General features: G+C 42.6%; 1 protein-coding gene across 1 annotated transcript in view; it reads left to right on the forward strand.

Moving 5' to 3' along the window:
* Positions 1-712: 712 nt before the first annotated feature.
* The window catches only part of TM9SF3 (transmembrane 9 superfamily member 3), a 28,418-nt gene continuing 4,305 nt past the window's right edge, over positions 713-24,825 (forward strand). The window contains exons 1-13 of the mRNA XM_072130942.1: positions 713-1,106; positions 8,538-8,733; positions 13,548-13,670; positions 15,752-15,912; positions 17,468-17,545; positions 17,631-17,762; positions 18,267-18,433; positions 20,319-20,413; positions 21,702-21,832; positions 23,153-23,292; positions 23,384-23,452; positions 24,039-24,185; positions 24,435-24,518. Of these exons, the coding sequence (XP_071987043.1) occupies positions 1,032-1,106; positions 8,538-8,733; positions 13,548-13,670; positions 15,752-15,912; positions 17,468-17,545; positions 17,631-17,762; positions 18,267-18,433; positions 20,319-20,413; positions 21,702-21,832; positions 23,153-23,292; positions 23,384-23,452; positions 24,039-24,185; positions 24,435-24,518 (1,598 nt within the window). The 5' untranslated portion in view covers positions 713-1,031. The remainder of the gene's footprint in view (positions 1,107-8,537; positions 8,734-13,547; positions 13,671-15,751; positions 15,913-17,467; positions 17,546-17,630; positions 17,763-18,266; positions 18,434-20,318; positions 20,414-21,701; positions 21,833-23,152; positions 23,293-23,383; positions 23,453-24,038; positions 24,186-24,434; positions 24,519-24,825) is intronic.

Here is a 24,825-nt window from a genome sequence, read left to right on the forward strand (position 1 = left end):
TGTATAAGATATGTCACTGCACGGGTTAAGTCCCTGTATAAGATATGTCACTGCACGGGTTATGTCCCTGTATAAGATATGTCACTGCACGGGTTATGTCCCTGTATAAGATATGTCACTGCACGGGTTATGTCCCTGTATGGGTTATGACACTGCACGGGTTATGTCCCTGTATGGGTTATGACACTGCACGGGTTATATGACACTGCATAAGATATATCACTGCACGGGTTATGTCACTGCATAAGATATATCACTGTATAAGATATGTCACTGTATAAGATATGTCACTGCACGGGTTATGTCCCTGTATAAGATATGTCACTGCACGGGTTATGTCCCTGTATGGGTTATGACACTGCACGGGTTATGTCCCTGTATGGGTTATGACACTGCACGGGTTATATGACACTGCATAAGATATATCACTGCACGGGTTATGTCACTGCATAAGATATATCACTGTATAAGATATGTCACTGTATAAGATATGTCACTGCACGGGTTATGTCCCTGTATAAGATATGTCCCTGTATAAGATATGTCACTGCATAAGATATGTCCCTGTATGGGTTATGACACTGCACGGGTTATGTCCCGGTATAAGATATGTCCCTGTATAAGATATGTCACTGCACGGGCTATGTTCCTGTATGGGTTATGACCATTCTGTCACCTCCGCCATGTTGGCTCCGGCGGTTGGCTCTGGGCAGTTGCTATCCCTAGACATGAAGGCCACACACGGCGGTCAGGCTGCAGTGTGAGCGCATGTCCCCGCACATTGGGCAGGTGTGCGCACAGGTGTCCTCCTCCCCTCTCACTCTCCGTACACTTCCGGGATGCTGGCAGGAGGTGAGGCACTTCCGCTTGTGAGCTCCGTGGCCGGATGACGTGGCTGAGCGGCCGCTGAGGAGGCGGCGGGTGTCTGTACAGGGGCAGTATCTGCAGCGGCGGAAGAGGGAGGAGGAGGACGGCGATACCGAGGAAACCTCCGAGACATTGACCGCTGTGTCCCCGGCCGCCAGGACACCATGAGAGCGCTGACGCCGCTGCTGCTGCTCTGCTTGTCGGCGCTGAGCGCCCGGGCGGATGAACACGAACACACGGTGAGTAGGAGCTCCGGTGTCCGGTTATACGATGTAGGGAGGGAGGGAGTGGTGCGGCCTATCCTGCCGCCGCCTCTAGTGTCTGTACAGGCCTGTGCCGGGACCCGGCTCTGCGGCCTCTACTGTGTGTAGCCGGGCCTGTGCGTAGTCACCCAGTGCCGGCCTGTGCTGCCATCAGCGGGGGTGACATCCCCGGGAGGCTATTGTTACTAGGGATCGGCCATTGGAGCCTGATAGTGTAGTGTAATGGTGAGTGAGGCGAGGGCCTGCACTACTGCATACACCTACCTGCAGAGACTCACATAGCAGGGTGACCACTGCATACACCTACCTGCAGAGACTCACATAGCAGGGTGACCACTGCATACACCTACCTGCAGAGACTCACATAGCAGGGTGACCACTGCATACACCTACCTGCAGAGACTCACATAGCAGGGTGACCACTGCATACACCTACCTGCAGAGACTCACATAGGAGGGTGACCACTGCATACACCTACCCGCAGAGACTCACATAGGGGGGTGACCGCTGCATACACCTACCCGCAGAGACTCACAAAGGAGGGTGACCGCTGCATACACCTACCCGCAGAGACTCACAAAGGAGGGTGACCGCTGCATACACCTACCCGCAGAGACTCACAAAGGAGGGTGACCGCTGCATACACCTACCCCCCGCAGAGACTCACAAAGGAGGGTGACCGCTGCATACACCTACCCGCAGAGACTCACAAAGGAGGGGGACCGCTGCATACACCTACCCGCAGAGACTCACAAAGGAGGGTGACCGCTGCATACACCTACCCGCAGAGACTCACAAAGGAGGGGGACCGCTGCATACACCTACCTGCAGAGACTCACATAGGAGGGGGACCGCTGCATACACCTACCCGCAGAGACTCACAAAGGAGGGGGACCGCTGCATACACCTACCCGCAGAGACTCACAAAGGAGGGGGACCGCTGCATACACCTACCCGCAGAGACTCACAAAGGAGGGGGACCGCTGCATACACCTACCCGCAGAGACTCACAAAGGAGGGGGACCGCTGCATACACCTACCCGCAGAGACTCACAAAGGAGGGTGGGGGTGACCGCTGCATACACCTACCCGCAGAGACTCACAAAGGAGGGTGGGGGTGACCGCTGCATACACCTACCCGCAGAGACTCACAAAGGAGGGTGGGGGTGACCGCTGCATGGCTGTGTCATGGGGGGGTGACTATAGCCCCTGCTAATGCTGTGTAACCATGTGACTGACAAGAGGGCCAGAGCTACATCTGCACTACTGCATACATCTATCCTACTCACATAGACTTACATATAAGGGGGCGTCATGGTGTGCCCGCACAAGAGGGGTGACTGACATGAGGGCCAGAACTACGTCTGCACTAATACACACATCTATCCTACTCGGAGACTTACACAAGAGTGCCTAAAGCTATGCCTGCACTATTGCACGCTTCTATCCTACCTGCAGACACTTGCATATAGTGGGGGCATCATGGGGAGCCCGCACAAGAGGGCCAAGGCTATGCCTGAATTACTACAGACTTGTATCCTACCCACAGAGACTTGCATATAAGGGGGGCGTCATGAGGTGCCCGCACAAAGGGCCAGAGCTACGTCTGCACTACTGCATACATCTATCCTTCCCACAGATACATGCATGTATGGGGTGTTATGGGGCACCCAAATGGCTGTGGGGGTGTCACAAGAGGGGTGGTGATGACATGAGCGCTCTTGTAGCCAGGGCTGTGTAAACTTCTAGGTTAGTTGCCTGTTGTGTGACTGGTGTCAGGATTGGTTACTAACAACAAAAATGATGCTGAGGTCTAAGTGATGACATCCACCAGTGATGGTAGTATACTGTACTGGCCACTGCTGTGACTACCTGGACTGGATGTATTTCTATAATATCTACCCTATAGCACCCTTGTCCGTGTGAGTGAGCACCCTCATAATATTACACTCTGCATGATGCTTAATTTAGTGTAGGTTTATTCCTGAGAATGAGCTGTAGATCAGTTTTAGAAATCAAACTTTCCAACTAAAACCACAATCTGATAGCAAAGCTATATTCCCAGTTTTGCAGTTTTTATGATATGTCTGCCAAAACGCTTTTCGTGACGCTGCCGCATAGCTAGGATAGGATAGGATAGTTTTCTGAGGGCTAAGTAGTGTAGATACAGAAAGCTTTAGTTTCAAACCCATTACTTTGTAATATCCAGCAGCAGCAATCCTCCTATGGTGCAACTACTATTACCCGTGCTGTCCTTTAGAAGACGCTTGCATGTACCGTATTTTTTGGACTATAATATGCATTTCTAATTTGGTCATCCAAAAAAGGAAAAATATATTTAACACCAATTAAAATATCCCTGTTGGTCGCACACTAGCATAGCACACACAGCCCTACTACATCCATACATTTACATACACAGGTCTGCTACATTCACTCGTACGCAGACACACAAACTGATTCACTGACTGGGCTCTGTCTGGCAGAAACCCACACACCTCTTCTTCTTACTCTGTCCGAGCACTTTAGCTTCGTCTTTGCTGCATCCCTGACAGCATGAGGACCTTCAGTGATGTAGGAAGCATGTGATCGGTCCCATGTTTCAGACATCACGGGTCTGGCAGTGCGGTATCCTCCGGACTTTCGGCTTATAAGACGCAGAAACTTTTTAGATGCATAGTTTGATTCCAGATACATACCGTATCATGGGAGCATTGGATCATCGGTGCTGGATTAGAATTTTACTTTAGGACAATCCCTTTCATCTGTGATCCCAGACCTTTTCAACTGTCCAGAATTAAAATGTCCCCTCTACAGTCCTAAGGTGATTTAATCTGAGAACTTCTCAAATATTTTCTTGTGCCAGGTAGAGATTAATGAACCGTAGCCCTCAGAATACAGGGGTCATCTGCTAGGTGGTTTGAATCCATTTTTATACCAAAACCAGCAATGGGATCTGCTGAGGGAAAGTATAAGTGGCATTTTTTTTTCGCATGAATGATTTCTCACTGGACCCATTTTTTGCTTATGGACACATACAGATAGGTTTTTGCTTCATGGCTTCAATGATTTTTTTACTGATGCCTTACTGACCCGTTCTTCTCCATTGGCTTTTTCACACTTTGGTTTTTTTCCACTGATCAGTGGTTAGTGGAAAATAATGTAGACCTTCCTTTTTTGTGTGCACCAAAAATATTGGATCGATGGAAAAAAAATGTGTAAAAAATCTGACTGAAAAGAATGGTTCAGTAAGGTGGGAGGTGGCTGGAATAACTTTGTATTTGTTCATGGTGTTTTTTCCACTGATTTTCTGGTTCATTTTTGCTCAAAATTGACCCCTGGACTTTTATTTTGCTAGATTAATTCTGCTATTCCACCTATAAGCTGGATGTGGTGATGAATAATATATAGAGCATGTTGTACAAGTCATGTAGCAGGGTTTATGATGTGCGGTTACACTCATTAACCTGTAGCCGTGTTCCCTGCCTCCCTGCACACACCCGAGACACTTCCTGGTCTATTGTAAGAACTGCCACATGCACAAGTCCCTGTCACTGCTGTATCGCTGGCAGGATTATAGGATCGTGTATCTACATTTACAAGAATCTTCCTCTCATTCAATCTTCTCACTACCATGGCTTTTTGGCAAGTTGCCTCACAAGTCAGTGTATAGGTTTGTTAATTTTTCTTTTTTGTATTAGTGTTCACTGTGGATATGATCACTTGGAGAAGTTATCTCTTGAGTCTGGTTGTTTCTGTCAAGCCAAAGACATAGGAGTGAGGGATCCAATCAAAAGTGTGGGAATGGGCAGATTAGTTGGAAGTTTTTGACCCGTGTACATCAAAGCTTGGCTCAGGAGCATTTATAGGAAGTTTTATGCACTACAGGCGGTCCCCTACTTAAGGACACCCGACTTACAGACAACCCATAGTTACAGACAGACCCCTCTGTATATACATATAATTGAAATAAAATAGATAAACATGTTCCGGAGATATTAAACATGAATTCAATGATTTTTTTTTTTTTTTTTGTAAGTGTGATACATGAGAGACTGGTGACAGGTAAAGCCTCTACCACACCATGCTATGGCGCAACATAGACACATATATATGGCACCTTGGGGACATTCTAGTGCCATGCATCTCGGGACGCTTGTCCATGAGCTTTTTAATTCCGAGAAACTTTCATGCACTTGCTGGATTTCCCAGACCCAGCCTCAAATTATTGTCCCTTCACTCTAGTGATTTCAGTCCAGGAAATCCCACAGCCTCAAAGAGTCAGTTTATTGGATGAGATTCGCTTTAACAGAAAATACTACTTTCATGGATCCTATATAATAGAAACGTAAAATTATTTTACACAAAAGCTGTTTGCAGACCCTATGGGCATCTTCTGGGATCCCTATTGATTTTTCTTTTGCCTTCATGAATAGTGCCTGATATAGCTCCTTCATCTCTGACAACACTACTAAAGGAGATTGAGCCTGTAAATGCAGTGTGAACACATCCTAAGGTGGGCTTTCAGACAACACTGCACACCACCAAGGTGTTCGGTCCTTGATATCCAGCCACCAAATGCTACTCGGATTCATGGACCAAACTCCCTGCCACTGAATTCCCCCGTGGAGCTACAGCGCTGAACTGTAACCATGTTTTCAGTATGGCGTGGTAAAACTCGTCCATGTCCATGAAATTCAGCCCGGGATTTATTGAGCATGCTCCGTATACTTAGCATGTTTGCAGGTAAATTCTTTTTATGTTTGAGAAGTCAGCTGTCTGTCCTTGTAATATTTTTTGCTGGAAGTTATAAATAAGTGTTCCCCTGTATTCCCTAGTCATCCAATGTTCTCTCATTGAGGTAAATGGTCTCTGCTTGAAAAACTATATTGAGGGAAGGCTGTGGAGAACTATTGGTTTTATAGAAACACTTGAATGGCTGCACTCTGTTTGCTTCAATCAGGTCGTATTATTAATGTAGCTTGAGAGTAAACAGGTTGTGGTGGCTAATCTACCAGCAGAAGGATGAGAGAAGAATAATTGTACAGGGAGGGCGCCTCTGATTAAATATTGACAGCGTAAACGGGCACAACAGGAGATGCCAGGGAATCATTGACCAACTCAGGTATGAGGGCCATGATACCCATACTTATTCCTTATATATGATTGAAATATATATGATATATATATATATATAATATTTGTGCTCTACACTGCCCCATACACAAACCTTGGACACAGCACTTACTGGCACAGCAGGACAGGCTTTCAGAATTTCACACTCCATTAGATTTTGGGATTAGTTTGTCTGCAGTAAGTTTTCAGGTATTGCTCTGCAAACAAAGCTTTCATGGTACTTGGTTATAGAAGAATCATGACCCAGTGAACTCTGCAATGAGATATCTCATGCTATTTCACTAGCTGAATCTCTTTTTGACTGTAGGACAAGTCACGTCTGGAGGCATAGCATTGCTTTTCGCATCCTTGAAAATGTATTTTCCTGAAGTTCTTTATAGCAAAGCTTACTATCTGTACATGGCCAATATAGTTTAGCTACCCCGAATCCTTTCCCAGCTTCTTTATTGGTTTCTCTGTCTACTGTGTATATATGTCATTGGTCATCCATTTAAAATGTGTTATGTCAGTCCCAACTCCCTTCCCTTACTGTAGTGTGGACTGATAGCTACACATGGGCTACTTGCTCCCTTAACTTAAATGGGAGCCCTGATTATCCAGGTAAACAGCTCATTTGTTCTCAGAACTCGTATAGAGGTATATTTAGAGTTGTAAACTTGCAACTCAACTAATGTGAGTGCAATGCCACTAAGTGAGTACAATGAGGCCCTGCATATTCAATGGTTACTGCACTGCCCTTCTTCTCCAGCCCTAATTGACGGGTCTCACTGCTAGAACATGCTGCTGTATGGAACATTGAGTGAGATCTCTATTACATCATTGGGCACTTTGTCATATTACTGGATTGATGTCATTTAAGGTCCTGTTGCATTTGCTTTGCATATATCCAATCACATCGCATGCTGTGATTTCATGTGATCAGATACATACATGGTGGGTACACGTTGCAGATGACCAATGTTGAACATGACAATCTTTATTTGCCATCTAATAGATGGTGATAGACTCATTCCAGAAATGTTCTCCCTAAATGCGGAAACACAAGTTAAAAGTACTTCATGCTTTGTCTCTTTACATGTTGTGGGGTCCCTTGTTTCTATTTAGTGTGTATGGTTTTGCAATCCGGTATCATTTTGCATATGGAGTGTGGGCTCGGTGCCAGTCTTTATTGATGCATGAAGTTCTTAGAATAAAGCCGTGTCGCTTCCTTCTCATAGTTTCGCCAAGTCGTGGGGTATTTGATACCCTGTAATAAGCAAGTGGCAACAATAGCCGAGCGATGTATCACTGTTGTTTTAAATGTTCCTTCTGTTGGTAAATCCTCTGTCTAGAACACCAGATCTTAGACTATAAAGTGTATTCATTTTTGTAAGTCTTTGCCCTCAACCCAAGTAACAAAACTTATTAAGTTTCTATTGCAGCAACATCCTATGCACTGAGCTGTGACACAGTGCATCCTTTATCAGTATTGAATACAGGCGGTCCCCTACTTAAGGACACCCGACTTACAGACAACCCATAGTTACAGACGGACCCCTCTGCCCACTGTGACCTCTGGTGAAGCTCTCTGGATGCTTTAAAATAGTCCCAGATTGCAATAATCAGCTTAAAATTGTCTGCAATGAAGCTTTATTGATAATTCTTGGTCCTATTACAGCAAAAAAATTTGAAACTCCAATTGTCACTGGGGCAAAAAAAAAAAATTGTCGGGAACTACAATGATAAAATATACAGTTTCGACTTACATACAAATTCAACTTAAGAACAAACCTACAGTCCCTATCTTGTATGTAACCCGGGGACTGCCTGTATAGCTTTTTTATGAAAGAGACATCATGATCTGATCAGTGGTGTTTTGCTTGTCCATGAATAGGATTGAGCTGTAGTACCAGGTGCAGCCACTCTAACACGTACAATATTGTGCTTGGTAAGCAATAAACACGAATCAGCTGATTGGTGGGGTGCTTGTTCTTAGACATTATGTATAAAGCTTGTGTGTCTCTGCTTTTATTTGTGTGTTTTTATCTTTGTGTCATGGTCTGCATCTTATCTCGATGACAGCCGGAAATGCTCAGCACTGCCAATGTTATACAAAAACACACTGCACCATTTCAGTAAGAGGAAGGCGGGTTTTCCCACACATTGCAGTTTTGGGTTGCATAACTTGTCTCCATATTAATAGATTAACAGTGAATGATTTCCTATTTATGTCTTCTGCATGGTTGTGGTGTATGTTGTATTAACAATTGCTGTTTTTTTGTTTCCTGCAGTATAATGTTGGAGAAGAGGTGGTTTTATGGATGAATACCGTAGGGCCATACCACAACAGGCAAGAGACATACAAATACTTCTCGCTGCCCTTCTGTGTTGGAAAGAAGAAAAGTATTAGCCACTATCACGAGACCTTAGGAGAAGCTCTTCAAGGAGTGGAGTTGGAGTTTAGCGGCTTAGACATTAAATTTAAAGGCGAGTATTTTCAGCGGTTTAATTTTTGATTTATAAATGATCTGATTTATGTGAAAAATTTTTTATTATTTGTTTTATTGGTGGCCAAGGTACAAAAGGAGAACAGGAACACAGTCCCTAACAAATTTCAAATGACAAGTCAAACAGCAGTCACAAAGGGTACAACATATTACATAAGATCACATCAAATATGACTTTTTTTTTTTCTTAATGTGTTAAGAAACAGGGTCATGGGAGAGTCAGCACAGCAATGTATCCACTAAGGGCTCCCCTTGGTAAAAAAAAAAAGTGTCATAACAAAAAGGTAAAGTACAGGTGGGTAAGGGAATAATATGGTAATGGAAAGAAGGAATGAGGGGTGAGGTGGAAAGATAGACAAAGGGGGTAGGGACGTCCAGGTCGGGGGGAAAGGGGAGACAGCCAGGAAGAGCTGAAAAGGCTTCTCAAGTTTGTCAAATAGCTTGTCTGTATTCATCAGATTGTTGGAAGAGGATCCATGGTTGCCAGGCTTTACTGAACTTGGCATACGTGCCATGCAACGAGGAAATGCGTTCTTCCATGTGCATGATATCATTTACTTTGGTGATCCACATAGCAATTGTTGGAGGGGTGGTCTGTTTCCATAGTATTAGAATGCAAGATCAGGCCGCTATTATTAAGAAACGAAGTAGGGATCTTTTGTACGTCCGTGTTGAGACATCACAATGGTGGAGGATGAGGAGAGAAGGATCTAGGAGACAAGACGCTGCAGGTCCTGCCAAAAAGTGCTAAGGACCCAACACGACTAAAACATATGAAGGAAGGAACCTTCCTCCTCTCCACATCTCCAGCGTGTAGGGGGAACCAGCGGAAAGATGGTATGCAGCCAGGTAGCAATCCTATACCACCTGGCCATGAGTTTGTACCCTGCCTCTTGATATCTTGAGCTCACTGAGGAACTATGAAAGTTCAAAAATGCATGTTTTCTGTTCGGGTGTGAGTGAGATATTTAAATCGGCCTCCCATTGTATTAAATATTGTGGGCCAGGATCTTCAGGAATGGATAGGAGACACGAGTAGGAGGAAGAAAGAGTGTGACTATAGTCCCTGTATTGGAGGAAAGACTTTCAAATGAGGTCGGATTTTTGGTAAATTGAGAGCATGGAGGCAGGGAGGTCGGATAATAATGTAATTGTTGAGCTTTCCACGCTCCAAGTGGGCATGGTTCCGTTATCTCCATGAGTTGTTGCTAAAGTATTCTACTCTAAACTTGCTCGCTCGTCTCCATTGTCTAAATACAGTGTCCTCACATCCTGGAGAAAAGTCAGGATGACCCAAAATTGGTGTCAGCAGGGAATGTTCGGGTAGTAATCTTTCCCTGACCGCGTCTAGTTGACAGTGGAGAACAGGTTCTTCCAGCCGGCAGCCAAGCCAACACCTGTAGTTGGATTGTCGTGAAGGACTGCTCCAGGCGTACCCAAGGTTTCAAGTCAGAGTTACAGCACCAATCTAGGGTTCTAGCCAAATGGGTGGCCGTGTGATAGCCTTTGAAGACTGGTAGTCCAATACCCCCCGAGATCTTGGAGCAATACAAGGTGGTACACTTGACTCTGGCGGGCTTACCAGCCCAAACAAATTTGTTGGATGGTGTTTAGGGACTGGAAGTACACTTTAGGTAATTTGATACGGAGTGCTTGAAAAAGAAAAAGGAAACGTGGGAGTATATTCATTTTGAATATGGCATGTCTCCCAAACCATGAAAAAATGCCTTTGCCCCACCTTCCGAAGGAAGTTGAGTGCATAACGCTTGGTTAGGTCGGCTGGGAGCCGGGTCCTTAAGTAAGTGATACGCTGAGGCGCCGTTTGAAATTGAAGACCTCCTCAGCATTTCCTGGAGATGCTCCGGGAGAGAGACATTTAGGGCTTCTGATCTGGACCAGTTTATCCGAAAGTGGGATAACGGAGCAGACATGTGTATTTCTCTCATTGAGTTAGGGAGGGAGATCTGAGGGTTGGGCAGAAAAAAGAGAAGGTCATCTGCATAGGCTCCTATTCTGTATGTCACTCCCTGTACCTCTATCCCCGTAATGTCTGGATTTGATCATTCACAATGGAGAAAGCGCTCCAGGGAGTGGATAAAGAGTAGGTGAGACAGTGGGCAGCCCTGTCTGGTACCGTTTCTTATCTCAAAGCGATCTGAGAGAGAGCCATTCACTCGGACAGACGCTGTAGGATGGGAGTTCAAAGACATAATCCAGCGAAACATTTTGAATACCAAATGCACGGAGGACATCTCTGCGTCCGTTGATAGGAGCATGATTGTAAAACGTTCCATTTGGGCCTTGTACTGTATATCAGGTTGATGGCCTTTGTGGTGTTGTCCCTAGCTTCTCGTCCCAACAAGAAGCCGGCCTGGTCCAAGTGAATGGCAATGAGGAGGGGAGCAAGCCTCGTCGCTATTACCTTCACAAAAAGCTTAAGATTTTGATTTAGCAATGAAATCCAGCACTTTACAGGGCTTTTACGCATTCTGGAGAGTAATGGTTCCTCATCATGCGTCTATGACTTTTGGTGAGGCGTTAATGCGACCGCTGCCTACAGTGAAATGAAAAATAATGCCATATTTGAGTGTCCTAGTAATGGTGCCAAAGAACCTGGCAATCGAAGCTAATAGGAAAATCCTGTATGATAAAGATCTAGTCATAGGAACATGTTCCATACTTCCTCATTTCTGAAAACATATAAATAACCGGTTATGTTTAGAGGTGTATGCAAGTATGTTTCCAGCGAGTGGCACCGAGTGCCGGTACCTGGTTACTATGCACCAGTTGTGCTGAAAGATCATCAGGCCACCATGGATAGACCCACAGACAAGTTTGGTCCCAGCAGAATGGCATCAGGAGGTTGCGGAGACAGAACTGGTGGCAGAGAGTCTTCAATTGAAGGACGTCTCCTAGCTCCGGAGGCGCTTTGTCGACGAGGTTGCTGTGCAGGTATTCTAGGTAAATCCGTTGCAAGCCAGTTAGACAGAAATTGGCGCTATGTTCAGGAAACGGAAGAGGAGTCCCGCAAGATCATAAGGGCTCCTCAGGAAGAACTGGGTGCCATTGTGTTGGACTATAAGATGAAAGGGGTGGCCCCACTTGTGAGAAGCGCCAACTTCTTTTAAGCAATGAAGAAGGTTGCAATAGGCGCCTCATGCTTGGTGTGTGGGAGGAAACATTCGAGTAAATGTGTATATCAGAACCATCCGCTTGTATCGTATCCCTGCTCCAAGCTGCACACATTATTTTCATCTCTGGGGGCCCAGGTTCAACGGTGGACATTCTAGAGACTGTGGATTCTGTCGAACAAGAGTTCTGAGTCTTTTTCAACCTTCAAAGTGCGAGCAGATACCTCTTCCAGCTCCTCTTTAACCTCCTCTGGGGCATGTGGCTGTGAAAGCTCAAGTTTCTGAATAACGGAGTCCAGGTTCTGCCTGGTAGGGAGGGCCTGGATTAGCTTAGGAGCTGAAATGCAGCATGCATGGGGTTTATTCCAGGCTCCTGCAACTGTGTGGGAGCCTGCACTGTGCTTCCCTCTGATATAGGGGTCTGAGTCCTCTGTCTTGTGGCCAGGGAGTGACAGGGTGCAGGGGGGCTAAGGCCAGTGTTTCCCCTGTAGACAATGCTGGCAGGGACTGTGGATTGTGCGGTAGCTGTGGTGATGTACCCAAGCTTTGTTCTCCGGGTGGCGCGGCCTGCGATGTCTGTGAGGCTGTCTGTGCAGTGGAGGAGCGAGGAGAGGAGGCCGCACCATGCGGCTGCAGAAAGAGCTCCATGTTTGCTGCCACCGATCAGGAGCTGACGGGGGTCCCCAGCCGGCCTGCGTTCTTCCTCGTCTCGCTGACATGTCCGGCTGCAGGTGAGTTGAACGGGACCACGGTAGTGGCACCTGGAGGTACGAAGCTAGGGCGAAGCACGTCCTTACATCGCCATTACCAAGCCACGCCCCCCTATGATTTATGTGAATTGTGGCTAACTTTATTAACAAACTTTGTACAAATCAGTAGACATAAAGCTGAGAGAAAGTTGTTGTGTGCTGTTGGCCTAAGTGCTCTCTAAACACAACTGTGGTCATTTTCTAATGGGGAGCGGGCACTTGTTAGTCAGATTTTATAGAGCAACCATGGTGCCGCCGATAGATCGGTGATATAAGGAGTCCCTTCTTCCCTGCAGCAGAGCAACACTGGCACTGTTGTCATGTTTACAGTTTGCTGCTGATGTTCTACTGGTAATCGGGGACTCCTTGCATTATATATTGCTATGATGTACGGAGTCCCGTCCTCTGCACAGTGTTTGGTCTGTGAAAGCCAGTCAGCGCATGTTGTGTAAATCATGGGCCAACCACAGTCATGTGTTTCTGACCTTGCTGGATGAGGTAGGATCTTTACAAACCCAAGATCATGGCTGGAAAACAGAATGTGGGATATGGCAACCAATGCCAAAATTTTAAGTTTTTTTTCCCAATGTTTTGCAACCACATAAACATTTCTATAACAGTACTGCATATGAAGCTGGTGCCATCAGTAAAATGTACCCCTTTTCTGTATAAACCTATGTATGGGTATGGATAAAGTACGTTCTATTCCTGTTTATAGCTTTGATCATTAAACTCCAACATATTTTCTGAGAAATATCAAACTTACTGGATTTTAACACAACAACATTTAGTGTGATTAGTTTTTAATTGCACTGGTGGGACTTTAGGTCCTGGTAGTGAGCTACCAATGTCTGTGCTCCCTTTTCGTATATAGCCATGCAATAACTTTCCGGTAATTTTCTTTTTCTTCACAGAGGATGTCATGCAGGCAACGTATTGTGAAATTGAACTGGACAAAGCAAAGAGGGATGCATTTGTTTATGCAATAAAAAACCATTATTGGTATCAGATGTACATAGATGATTTACCAATATGGGGTAAGATATTTGACCATTGGTCTTGTTCTACTCTAGGCTGAATGTTTTTACTTATATTTTTAAAGCAACAAATTACAGTATTATGTGCTTAAGTTTTTATGCAGCTATACCAGTTATGTACAAAGCAAAAGGTTATTCTGTCTTTAATACTTTAACCCCCTTCCCGACGGCTGGGTCCTGGTGCGTGGAGAGGGCTCACGGGCTGAGCCGTCTCCATAGCCAGTAAGTCTTTGCTGCCTATTGCAGTAAAGGCTTACGGGAAGCACCCGGCATCGGTGCTAGCATTGCCGGCGGCTTCAAAAGGTTGGCAGCGCGGATCGTCCCTCCCCATGACAGCCTCGGGTCTTCCGAAGACCTGATGCTCTCACGTTTTAACCCATTCATTACAATGTGCTAATGGCACATTGTAATGAATGAGGAGCAAAATCCTCATATACTGTCATACTGTATGTAGGATCGATCAGACAACCTAGGGTTAAAATTATAATTAAAAAAACCAAAAATTCCAATGACCCCCCCCCTCCCTTTCCCTAGAACTGATATAAATATTTATAAACATTAAAAATCATAAACGCATTAGGTATCGCCGCTTCCGAAAATGTCCGATCTATCAAAATATGTTTTTTCACTGAGTTTAACCCCGTAACGGAAAATAGCGCTCAAAGTTGAAAATGGCACTTTTTTTTGCCATTTTGAAAAATATAAAAAGTGATCAATAGGTCGTACAGTCCTAAAAATGATAGCGATGAAAACGCCATCAAAAGTTGCAAAAAATGACACCACCCACAGCTTCGTACAACGAAGTATGAAAAAGTTATTGGCGCCAGAAGATGGCAAAACAAAAAAAAAAATTTTTTTGTACAGGAGGTTTTAATTTTTGTAAATGTATGAAAACATTATAAAACCTATACAAATAGGCTATCCCAATAATCATACCGACCCAAAGAATAAAGTAGACTTGTCATTTGGGGCGCACAGTGAAAGCCGTACAATCCAAGCCCACAAGAAAACGGCGCAAATGCGGTTTTTCACCATTTTCACTGCATTTGGAATTTTTTTTCCCGCTTCCCAGTATAGGGCATGGAATATTAAATACCATCTCTATGAAGTGCAACTTGTTACGCAGAAAATAAGCCGTCACACAGTTCTTTATGTGGTAAAATAAAAGTTATAGATTTTTGAAGGTGGGGAGTGAAAAATGGAAGTGAAAAAACTAAAAAGGGCCTGGTCGTTAAGGGGTTAACGTATGTGATCTCATGGCACCCTTTCTCTATTATTCATGTCAAAATCTGATAATGATACATGGCTTTTTGCTGTTCTGTATACAGGCAGTCCCCTATTTAAGGACACCCGACTTACAGACAACTCATAGTTACAGACAGACCCCTCTGACCTCCGGTGAAGCTCTCTGGATATTACTATAGTCCCAGATTGCAATGATCAGCTGTAAAGTGTCTGTAATGAAGATTATTGATAATCCTTGGTCCCATTACAGCAAAAAATGTTAAAACTCCAATTGTCACTGGGGCCAAAAATTTTTTTTGTCAGGATCTACAATTATAAAATATACAGTTTCGACTTGCATACAAATTCTACTTAAGAACAAACCTCCGGACCCTATCTTGTACGTAACCCGGGGACTGCCTGTATTTAGACTTTTCTGTCTGGGCCCCATCTCATTCATGCCTCACTTAGACTTCGACAGGCCAGAATCTTAGCTGCTTTTTAGTGGAGAGCGCGTCGGCAGTACTACTGCGTGTTTGCAAGTTGTACTGGCTAGAGTATAACTCAAAAGCTGCATTGTTTTAGAGAGAACCCGTGGGTGTGCCACTCTTATGACTAGAGAACTAATTTCAACAAAAGATAAAGCAAAAGATAGCAATGAACTCCTGTTCTGTAACATGCAGTATGGAGATTGTACATAGTGTTCTATCTGCCCAGCTCCTCCTGCTCTATAACATGAAGCATATATGGGAAGCTTCAGACATAATATTGGTGATTGTTGTGCCCTAGTTATTAAATTAGAATAAAATGTAATGTGTATATATATATATTTTTTTTTTTTTTGCTGTTAAATGCAGGAATTGTTGGTGAAGCTGATGAGAATGGAGAAGATTACTATCTCTGGACATATAAAAAGCTTGAAATTGGATATAATGGAAACCGAATTGTAGATGTCAATCTAACAAGTGAAGGCAAAGTGAAGCTTGTCCCAAATACCAAAGTTCCAATGTCCTACTCAGTAAGTTGGTGAAATTCTTCAGTGTTTTCCTCACATAACTAATGTTCCATGTGTGTCACCTATAGGCGAGCACGTGGGGAAAGTGGCTGCAGGCAACAAAAACTCCTGCCCAGACAGGCAGTTGACTTAAAGAGAACCCGTCATGCAAAATAACCCCCCTAAACTAAATATATTTTCATAAACTGCCATTAGAAAGCATTGCCTCTATCCCTTCATTGTCCCTCTACATGCCTGTAAACCTAAGCAATGAGGTCCTAAAGCTGTATGCAAATGACCGGTGAAATGTCCAATGAAGCATTAGCATATTCAAGCTGACCACCTTATTCATGAGTGGGAGGCACAGCCACACCCCCAGTGCATGACTGACAGCCTGTATAATGATGTGAGGCTGTATAATGATGTGCTTCCTGGTGCTGGTGGCCACGCCCCCTGCAGCCTGTGTGTGTGTATAGGAGAGATACAGCAGCTCCAGGCAGCCATGTCACAGCAGAACATGTCAGGTACTTGTGTAGCTGATGTCTGTGTCTCTCACATGTATATTAGGAGGATGCAGCATGTCAGCAGATGCAGCACACACACTAGCCATGCTTTACTATACATTACACACAGACATGAGCAGGGGGAGGAGAGGGGAGGGGTAACAGGGGTGACATCACTGCCTCTGACCATGTGACCAGCCTCATTTGCATGATAAAAAATAGATGATTTTACAATGATTAATGTATGAAATAACTAGATAAAGGCTGGGATGGGATCCTTGTGAGCTGCCCCAACAGGTAGTAGTGACAGGACAAGTGACACAGACCTGATGACAGGTGTCCTTTAACCCTGTTTGTGGCTGTTTTAAACACACATGAGGCTAAGTTCACACCCGTGTTTCAGGTTGTTACACATTCTGTTAATGGCTGTAAAGAGAGCACAGCAGCTCACGTAGGTTTTTTTAAATTTTTTATTTTACTACCATTAATATTGGATACATAATGATAGATGGCAAATTGTCGGTTAAATAACAAAGCACAGATGCAGGTGTGCACTGGGCCTTACCTCCAGGAGCGTTTTAAACGGGTTCTGCAAGTGGTTTTTGAGTATAAATAGCTTGAATTGAACACTCTAATGTGAGATCTCCTCGCTGAGCAGAGGGACTGGGGAGCAGTGTGAATGCAGGTATCCAAGAAAACAGCAGTGTGAGGAGAAAGCCCAAGTGCTCAGTGTCTGGCTATTCCGGCATTTTTGCACAGTCCTGCTAGCACCATCATACACAAAGGCTACTGACCTGGAGAGTTGTGTAAATGAACCTAACACCGTCTGTAGCTTTGTATGATAAAGATTGGAAGTAGATTTCCTTATAATTGGAACAGTAGAGTAATCCTCTGTTTAGGATATTGTAAACGGTGATTGATTTATCTTGGGGATATCCTCCTCTGTCAGGGGAGAGTCAGAAGGCATACACATTCACAGTCTACCAAACACTGTGTGATACATTGAATGGTTGCTGCAGTTTGAGATTGATACCTGCTTGTGCTAAAACTAAACTGATATTTCATGTCTCTTTCAGGTTAAGTGGAAGAAATCTGATGTCCATTTTGAAGATCGATTTGACAAATACCTTGATCCCTCATTTTTCCAGCACAGGGTAGGTGTATCCTACATGGACACTTTTTTTTGTTTCTGGTCTTCTTGAAAGTTTATAAACTTTCAAATTTTTTTTTTTCCCCTAGATACACTGGTTTTCCATCTTCAATTCCTTTATGATGGTTATTTTCTTGGTGGGATTGGTATCCATGATTCTTATGAGAACTTTGAGGAAAGATTATGCCCGATACAGCAAGGAAGAAGAAATGGATGACATGGTATGAATATCTCACACATCCGTAGTTTTACATATTGGCTTCACTATTGTGTGGAGTTAAACTCCTTTTGCTCATTGGTTGGTTGTGTTCCCTCTTAGGGTATTTATGAACTATAAATGGGGACCTTCTATCTTGAAAATATGGGGTTCCATGACCTTTGTCTTGCAAGCAGGCAGAATGCAGAGGGGGTGACGCTTGCTCCAATATAGACTAAAAGGAGAATGATGTGTATCATCTTTCCATTGTGCTTGGCAGCAAGGCACAGATAATGGAAACACTGTCTTCAAGATAAATGTGAGACCATCTCATAGTATTTATAAGAAAAGCAGGTTAATATACTGGAAGAACCATATTAAAACAAATGGCTTATAGGATGAGGATTTTGCTGTATTACAATTCATTACATTACAGAGGTGGCATTAAGTGTACAAGACCTAAAGATTTACATCCAGGTAGAATTGATTTTGCTGTTATAAATTTTCTCTCTGCTTCTATCAAATACAGGATAGGGATCTTGGAGACGAATATGGATGGAAGCAGGTTCATGGAGATGTTTTCAGACCATCAAGCCACCCTCTGATGTTTTCATCACTCATCGGATCAGGATGTCAGATTTTTGCTGTGTCTCTTATTGTGATCATTGTAGCCATGGTTGAGGATCTGTATACAGAGTGAGTATTATCTTATCTGGATAACTTATGAAAATTTTGCACTAAGTTTGAAAATCTTATATGGAAAAAAGTTTGCAAGCTTTTCAAAATCACAGCGGACATGGCGGAATGACTTTGGAATTTACAACAGTGGTAAATTCCCCAAGTATCCATTCCCTAAGTATCAGAAACCAGCTGGAATAGTTTGGTTTCTGACTTATGCAGGGACTTTGCAGTGGGGCAGGACTCAACTTTTTTGTTGTTTTGAAGGTGATTTCTGTACTCTGATTAAACATTAAATGTTGTGCATCATAAGTTCACAGCAGAAAGCCACTTCCACTGTATGTTTATAGGATATTCATAAATCCCATACACTATACTCCTTCTCTATTACACTGCAGATTTACCACATGGAAGTTCCAAGTTGCAGATCAGCAGATGATATGCTATGGGTGTGGGCGCAGACCCCCTCCACTTACATTTCAACTTGCACTATTAACTAAGGCCGCTAAAACTATAATAACAGAATACTAACAGGTCCATAAAAATGTGCATCGATGTCTGTTGGCTTTTTATGGCTTTCGTTATCGTTTGTTTTCACAACTTCTATTGGGATTCTGTTGTTCCTTGAAATTTTTCGCTGGAATAAGTTTTTTCATTTTGAAAAGATGGAAGCAGAGGGACACATAATTGCAAATTTAGGCGTCAGCAGACGTGGGTGCAGTGATGTCTTTTGACTTTGGTGTAGTTTTATTGTGCCCCCATGCTAATTGCAGAAGCAGGGCTAGGTCTCCCGCTGTCAGACGGCCAGAGACCCTAAGGCAGACTTTGGCATTGTACAGCCCGCAGGCCACATCTGGCACTCTATCTATGCCTGAGCTCATAGACTAATCTGTGCTCCCCTATCATTAAATAATGATGCAGTTATTCCCTCATTGAATCATTTTAATGTTTTATTTACAGGTTTTTTATTTTAACTGAGTAAAATGTATTGTCTGGCCCTCTAAAATTATTCCAAGTTCTTGTGTGGCCCATTAAATTAAATGCCGACCCCTGTCCTAGGGAGCTGGTAGAAGTGGTTTATTACCTCTTGATCCTTCATCACTCCTCACTGCATAGCCCTGAAGCAGCGCAATGCATTTAGGAGGAGCAGAGCGGGTGCTGCCACCGGTTCTACAGACCCAGCAGTCATGTGATCGCCGGATCTGCAGAGCTGCTAAGTTTTTTATCAGAGCCAGGCCAGCTCTGATCAAAAATCTGCCCAAACAGGGGCTCCCTTCCCACTGTAACTGGGGCTCTTTATAGATGCTTATAGTATGCTTATTATAGAAGCTAAAACATCTTTAAAAAATAAAAATGTAGAAAAAGACCCCAGGGGTCTTTTATGACAGCATGAGGGATATATTAAGTTTAAACACACACACAAACACCTCAAATATTAATAGTATTTAAAAATAAACATGAGTATCCCTCAATAAAACAAATCCCCTTTCTACACTATAAAAAACATCCTAATGTCCTAGTCACCACATTTTCCCTAGACTAAACGACAGTCACAAACTAGTGAATTTATAATGGTCGTTTTGAGTTAATTTGAAACTTAAAAAATCTACTATATATATTAAAAAATATATATATTTTTCTCATGGTTTTTGTAACTGTAAACCTCCCAAAAAAAACTTAAATGAACAAAGGTCCCTTAACTTTTTTGTGTCACAGAAAAAACGCAGCAGAATTGCACAAAAAAATAAAGTGATGGCCCTTAAACCAATAAGTATGAAAATTTGGGAACTTCTCCTGTCATAAAAGCCTTTTAAGGCCTGGTCAGAAAGGGGTTAAAATGAATCTAATGTTTATATTACTCATTTGTGTTGTGTTAACCCGGTTTCTTGTCTTGCATCTTTAGGAGGGGTTCAATGTTGAGCACAGCTATATTTGTCTACGCTGCAACATCGCCAGTCAATGGGTACTTTGGAGGAAGTCTCTATGCTAGACAAGGAGGTAATTATTTAGATGTGATTCTTCATGGAGCTTTTTTGAGGCACATTTATGCTGTATATCATTTGTAGAATAGCACCATCTCTAAGTGTAAGTGAAATTACAATGGTTCTATCCATTTATACATGGCAACATATAGATCCATTTCTCTTCTAAAACATAACGTTCACCACCATGACGTTAAATTGTGTATTTAATCTATGGAGATTTGATTGCACCGGAAGGATTTCCTGGACTGACAAAACTGCTGCCGTTGGAACTCCAAGCATTGGACAGATATTTAATGCACATATTTGAGTCCCTTCTTCATTGCTGTTTCGTGGGGAAGTGACCCCCCCCCAATGTATCACATTTAACTTTGATTATTTGACCCTGGCACTCTCAGTAATGCACTAATTAATATAAACTCATTACTCTCTTAAGAAAACTATCGGGAAAAGCAGGTTTAAGAGCCAAAACCAAAATACCGCTTTAAGATCTACACTGAAATTATATTAGGTTGTTGAGTTTTCCCAGAGCACTGTCATGCCAAGGCAATGGGAACGTCATTAACAATGCTAAAGTTCTCAAATCTTCTGAATGCAGTTATTACTTCAGTGTGAGCCGCAGTCCCATGTGGATGTAATTGCTTGCTACATGAAACAAAGACCGTGTTACTTCTTTATACCATTTCAGGAATCTGACTAATTGGAGTTTTGAACCTTTACTGTCCCCTTCACTACCCTAGAATAGAAGGAGTATTACCAATAACCCTACTACTCTAGATTGCAAATTACACGAATCACTAATTATTTTGCAGGAGTTGTGATAAAATGGGCAATTGTCTCAGTGGGGCGCATGAATTTTAAGGCTTAGTGCACTCGCCTTTTTTTCCCCCTTCTGTTTTGCTGTTCAGATTTCTTAGGACTTCTTCCTTTTAATACCACTGTATTTACTGAGGCTGCGACTTTTTGAACAAAAGTTTCAAAAAAGCTTCTCTAAGCTATTTGCTATCCATGGCAAAAGCAGGGACGGTGTTGTGCCACAATATGTAACTTTTAAAAAGTTGCAGTGACCGCATGTGGAATGGGTGATAACTTGGGGAACACAATGGAGAACTTTGGTAAGAGAATGGAACAAAAAGTCGCAAAAGTGCGGAAGAAAAGGTTGAGCAAAATAAGACAATGTACATCATTGTGTATTTATTGCTATCAGGTTTCATTGTCACCATCACCTGTAGCTTTCATTTTGCGTGAATGAATGGCAGCTTTCTTTAAAGTAACAATAAGACGGATTGTTCATTCTTTGTTAGGACGGAGGTGGATAAAGCAAATGTTCATCGGAGCCTTCCTGATACCAGCAATGGTTTGTGGGACTGCATTCTTCATCAACTTCATTGCCATCTATTATCATGCTTCCCGAGCAATCCCATTCGGAACAATGGTAAGTGGTGGCTTTGCATAGTCTGCAGTGAGATTTATGTAAGTAAGAAAATGAGATGTGATCACTTAGTGTTGCAGAAGTGAGTGAATGTGTATTCCTTAACAGGTTGATGTTTTACTAGAAATATAGAAACCTACATATAATGGTGTAACTATTTATTTAGAAAAAAAAATGCACAGGTTACACGACAAACGATTAATTAACATTTGACGGATTAAAATGTTACCCCAGTATATACAATCTCTGTGGTGGTCATCTGTTTTCTGTTTACTTACCACTAGATGGCCCCCCCTGAGGTTCATCTGTGTATATATTAGCCAGGAGGTGGCGCTATTTCCATTATACACACACTGCCACCTCCAATCCACATGACCTGGATATTAGTGATTTCTGAATATATGCGATTATAACATGTGTATAACTAAATGTTTTGTTAACACTATGATATATGGCTGCCTTTGAGTATAATTTAGGGGTTGTTAAAACTAAGTTTAGAAAGTAATAAAACGTTTCTAGATTCTACTTTGAGTTTAATTTTCTTGTTAATAGAAGCAAAGATTGCTATTTATTGCAGCAAAGCTTCTCAGGCTGACTTGTGATAAGTGCTGAATATAAGCCTTGCCGTGCTAGCACAGTAATCTGATTCACAGGTCAGGAATGCTCCCAGCATGGCATTGCCCTGCATTAAAGATTGCTGTTTGGTTTTGTGACTCTCTTTAATCCCTCTCATTTAAGTACACAAGTTCACATTTGACCTACAACGCTATTCTTCATTTTGCATGTTAATTGGGGTCACCCAAGGATTTTTCTCTCCCAAGCAATAGCATAACTTAAGCCCTGCATCTTCCACGTCTGGACCGTGTCCAAAGTAATTGTGTCCAGGCACTCTGCTTGCAAGTGAAGCTTGCCCTGACTTGTGATCTACATTTAATAGTCCATAAGTGCTGTGTGTGAACTGCAGCCTTTAAGTTTACTGCCACTCTCACGGCTCCCTGTGCTGCTTTGTGCATTATTAAAGGGGTGATGTCAGCAGTTCTTAACCTGAAAAACTGCTGGCAGCACTAGGTAGGGGTGAGTGTACAAAAGATAACCTGGCACAATATCTAGGCTTTAACCCCATATTGCTATTTCTTAAAGGTGCCCAAGGCAGCCACAAACCTCTTCTCCATATATGTGCATGCCTGGTTTAGCCAAACATTACTGCACTTTCAATGGGGATTGGGGGATAAAGCTTCTGCCAGATATCTGATAGCAACTTCTTTCCTGCCAGGATGGACCATTGAAATGTATGAAATGACTCTTCTTATTCTGCTGTCTTAGGTTGCTGTGTGCTGCATTTGTTTCTTTGTGATTCTTCCATTGAACTTGGTCGGCACAATTCTTGGTCGGAATTTGGCAGGACAGCCCAACTTCCCTTGTCGTGTCAATGCAGTGCCTCGACCTATTCCAGAAAAGAAATGGTAAAATTTAACTTTATTGCGCAGTCAATATTTTTGTGTGTATGGCTCTTTATAATGATGTATGAAACTAACAAATGTATGGCCTTTACAGGTTCATGGAGCCGGCTGTCATTGTCTGCCTAGGGGGAATACTACCATTTGGATCCATTTTTATTGAGATGTAAGTTTTCTTTGCGTAAACTAATATATAAGTAACTGGATACAATGGTCTTGTGTGTCACATAACTGAGATCCCCTGCAGCACAGAATATAGAACCAGCTTCTAAACTGTTGCTAGGAAAGAAATTTTGGTTAAATCTTATTTCGTCTTAATTTGTGGCACGTAAACCCCTCCATTTAAGAAACCAGAATAAACCCAATTATAAAAAAAAAAATATATCAATGTGTCCATGGCCATGACGCACGTCATGCATGTGAATGCAGCCTGACAACATTTCTTTCTCAAGTTTTTGTGTAGTATACTTAGTTTTTCTTATTATGTAGATTTTTAGACTATGGAATTGCAATTTTCTGCATCTCCCATTTTCTGCATCTCCTTTATACTTGCCTTCAGGATGATTCTGGGAATATTACATATCAGAAGTAAAAAAAATGTGGACATTGATAATGAATTGGCCGTGACTCCTGATGTTGATAAATCCACTTTGGGTTTTTTTTCTTGATAAAATCTGAAAATGTTGATTTTGTGTTCTTTGAATGTGTTTTTTCCAGATCCTAGTTCAATTTGTTTTTCTCTTTTCCTGCAGGTATTTCATCTTTACCTCCTTCTGGGCATATAAAATCTACTATGTGTATGGTTTCATGATGTTGGTACTAGTCATCCTCTGCATTGTGACAGTCTGTGTAACTATTGTATGTACATACTTCCTACTAAACGCTGAAGACTATAGGTGGTAAGTTATCACTGGAACAAGGACATGTTACGTGACATGATGGTTAGCGGGTGCACACTACTAAACTTGACAACTAAATATAATTTATAATCGCTGAGTAGTGTTAATAATTCATGTACATCATTGTTGAGCAGTCTTTTATGGGTGTTAAAAAAATACAGGCATGTTCTCTATTTAATATGTATTAAAATTCTTTAGGTAACGGAATTGCATAAAAATGTGGATTAACAGTTTAATTTCTCCCCACAGGCAATGGACAAGTTTCCTTTCTGCTGCCTCCACTGCAATTTATGTTTACATGTACTCCTTTTATTATTACTTTTTCAAAACAAAGTAAGTGTATGTGTGTTTTGTGCAGTTTTATTCCCTTTATACTACATTGAGCCATTCATATTCATATTCTGTGTGGTCAGCATCTTATAGAGCAACAGCAGCTGAGCAGATGGGTATACAGTATGTTTTTAAATAAATCCAGTGTAATCTATTTTATTCTCAGAGGCTCATTATGGACGTAGGAGTACAAGTGCTGTCCATCCGTCTATAGTTTATTGTCCTATTCACACATCAAGTGTTTTTTTACATTCTGTTGATCCAATCCTATCCAAGATCAATGTGGCATGTACTAGTCGGCTCCGAACTC

This window comes from Engystomops pustulosus, chromosome 11, assembly GCF_040894005.1.
Source record: "Engystomops pustulosus chromosome 11, aEngPut4.maternal, whole genome shotgun sequence".
NCBI lineage: Eukaryota > Metazoa > Chordata > Amphibia > Anura > Leptodactylidae > Engystomops > Engystomops pustulosus.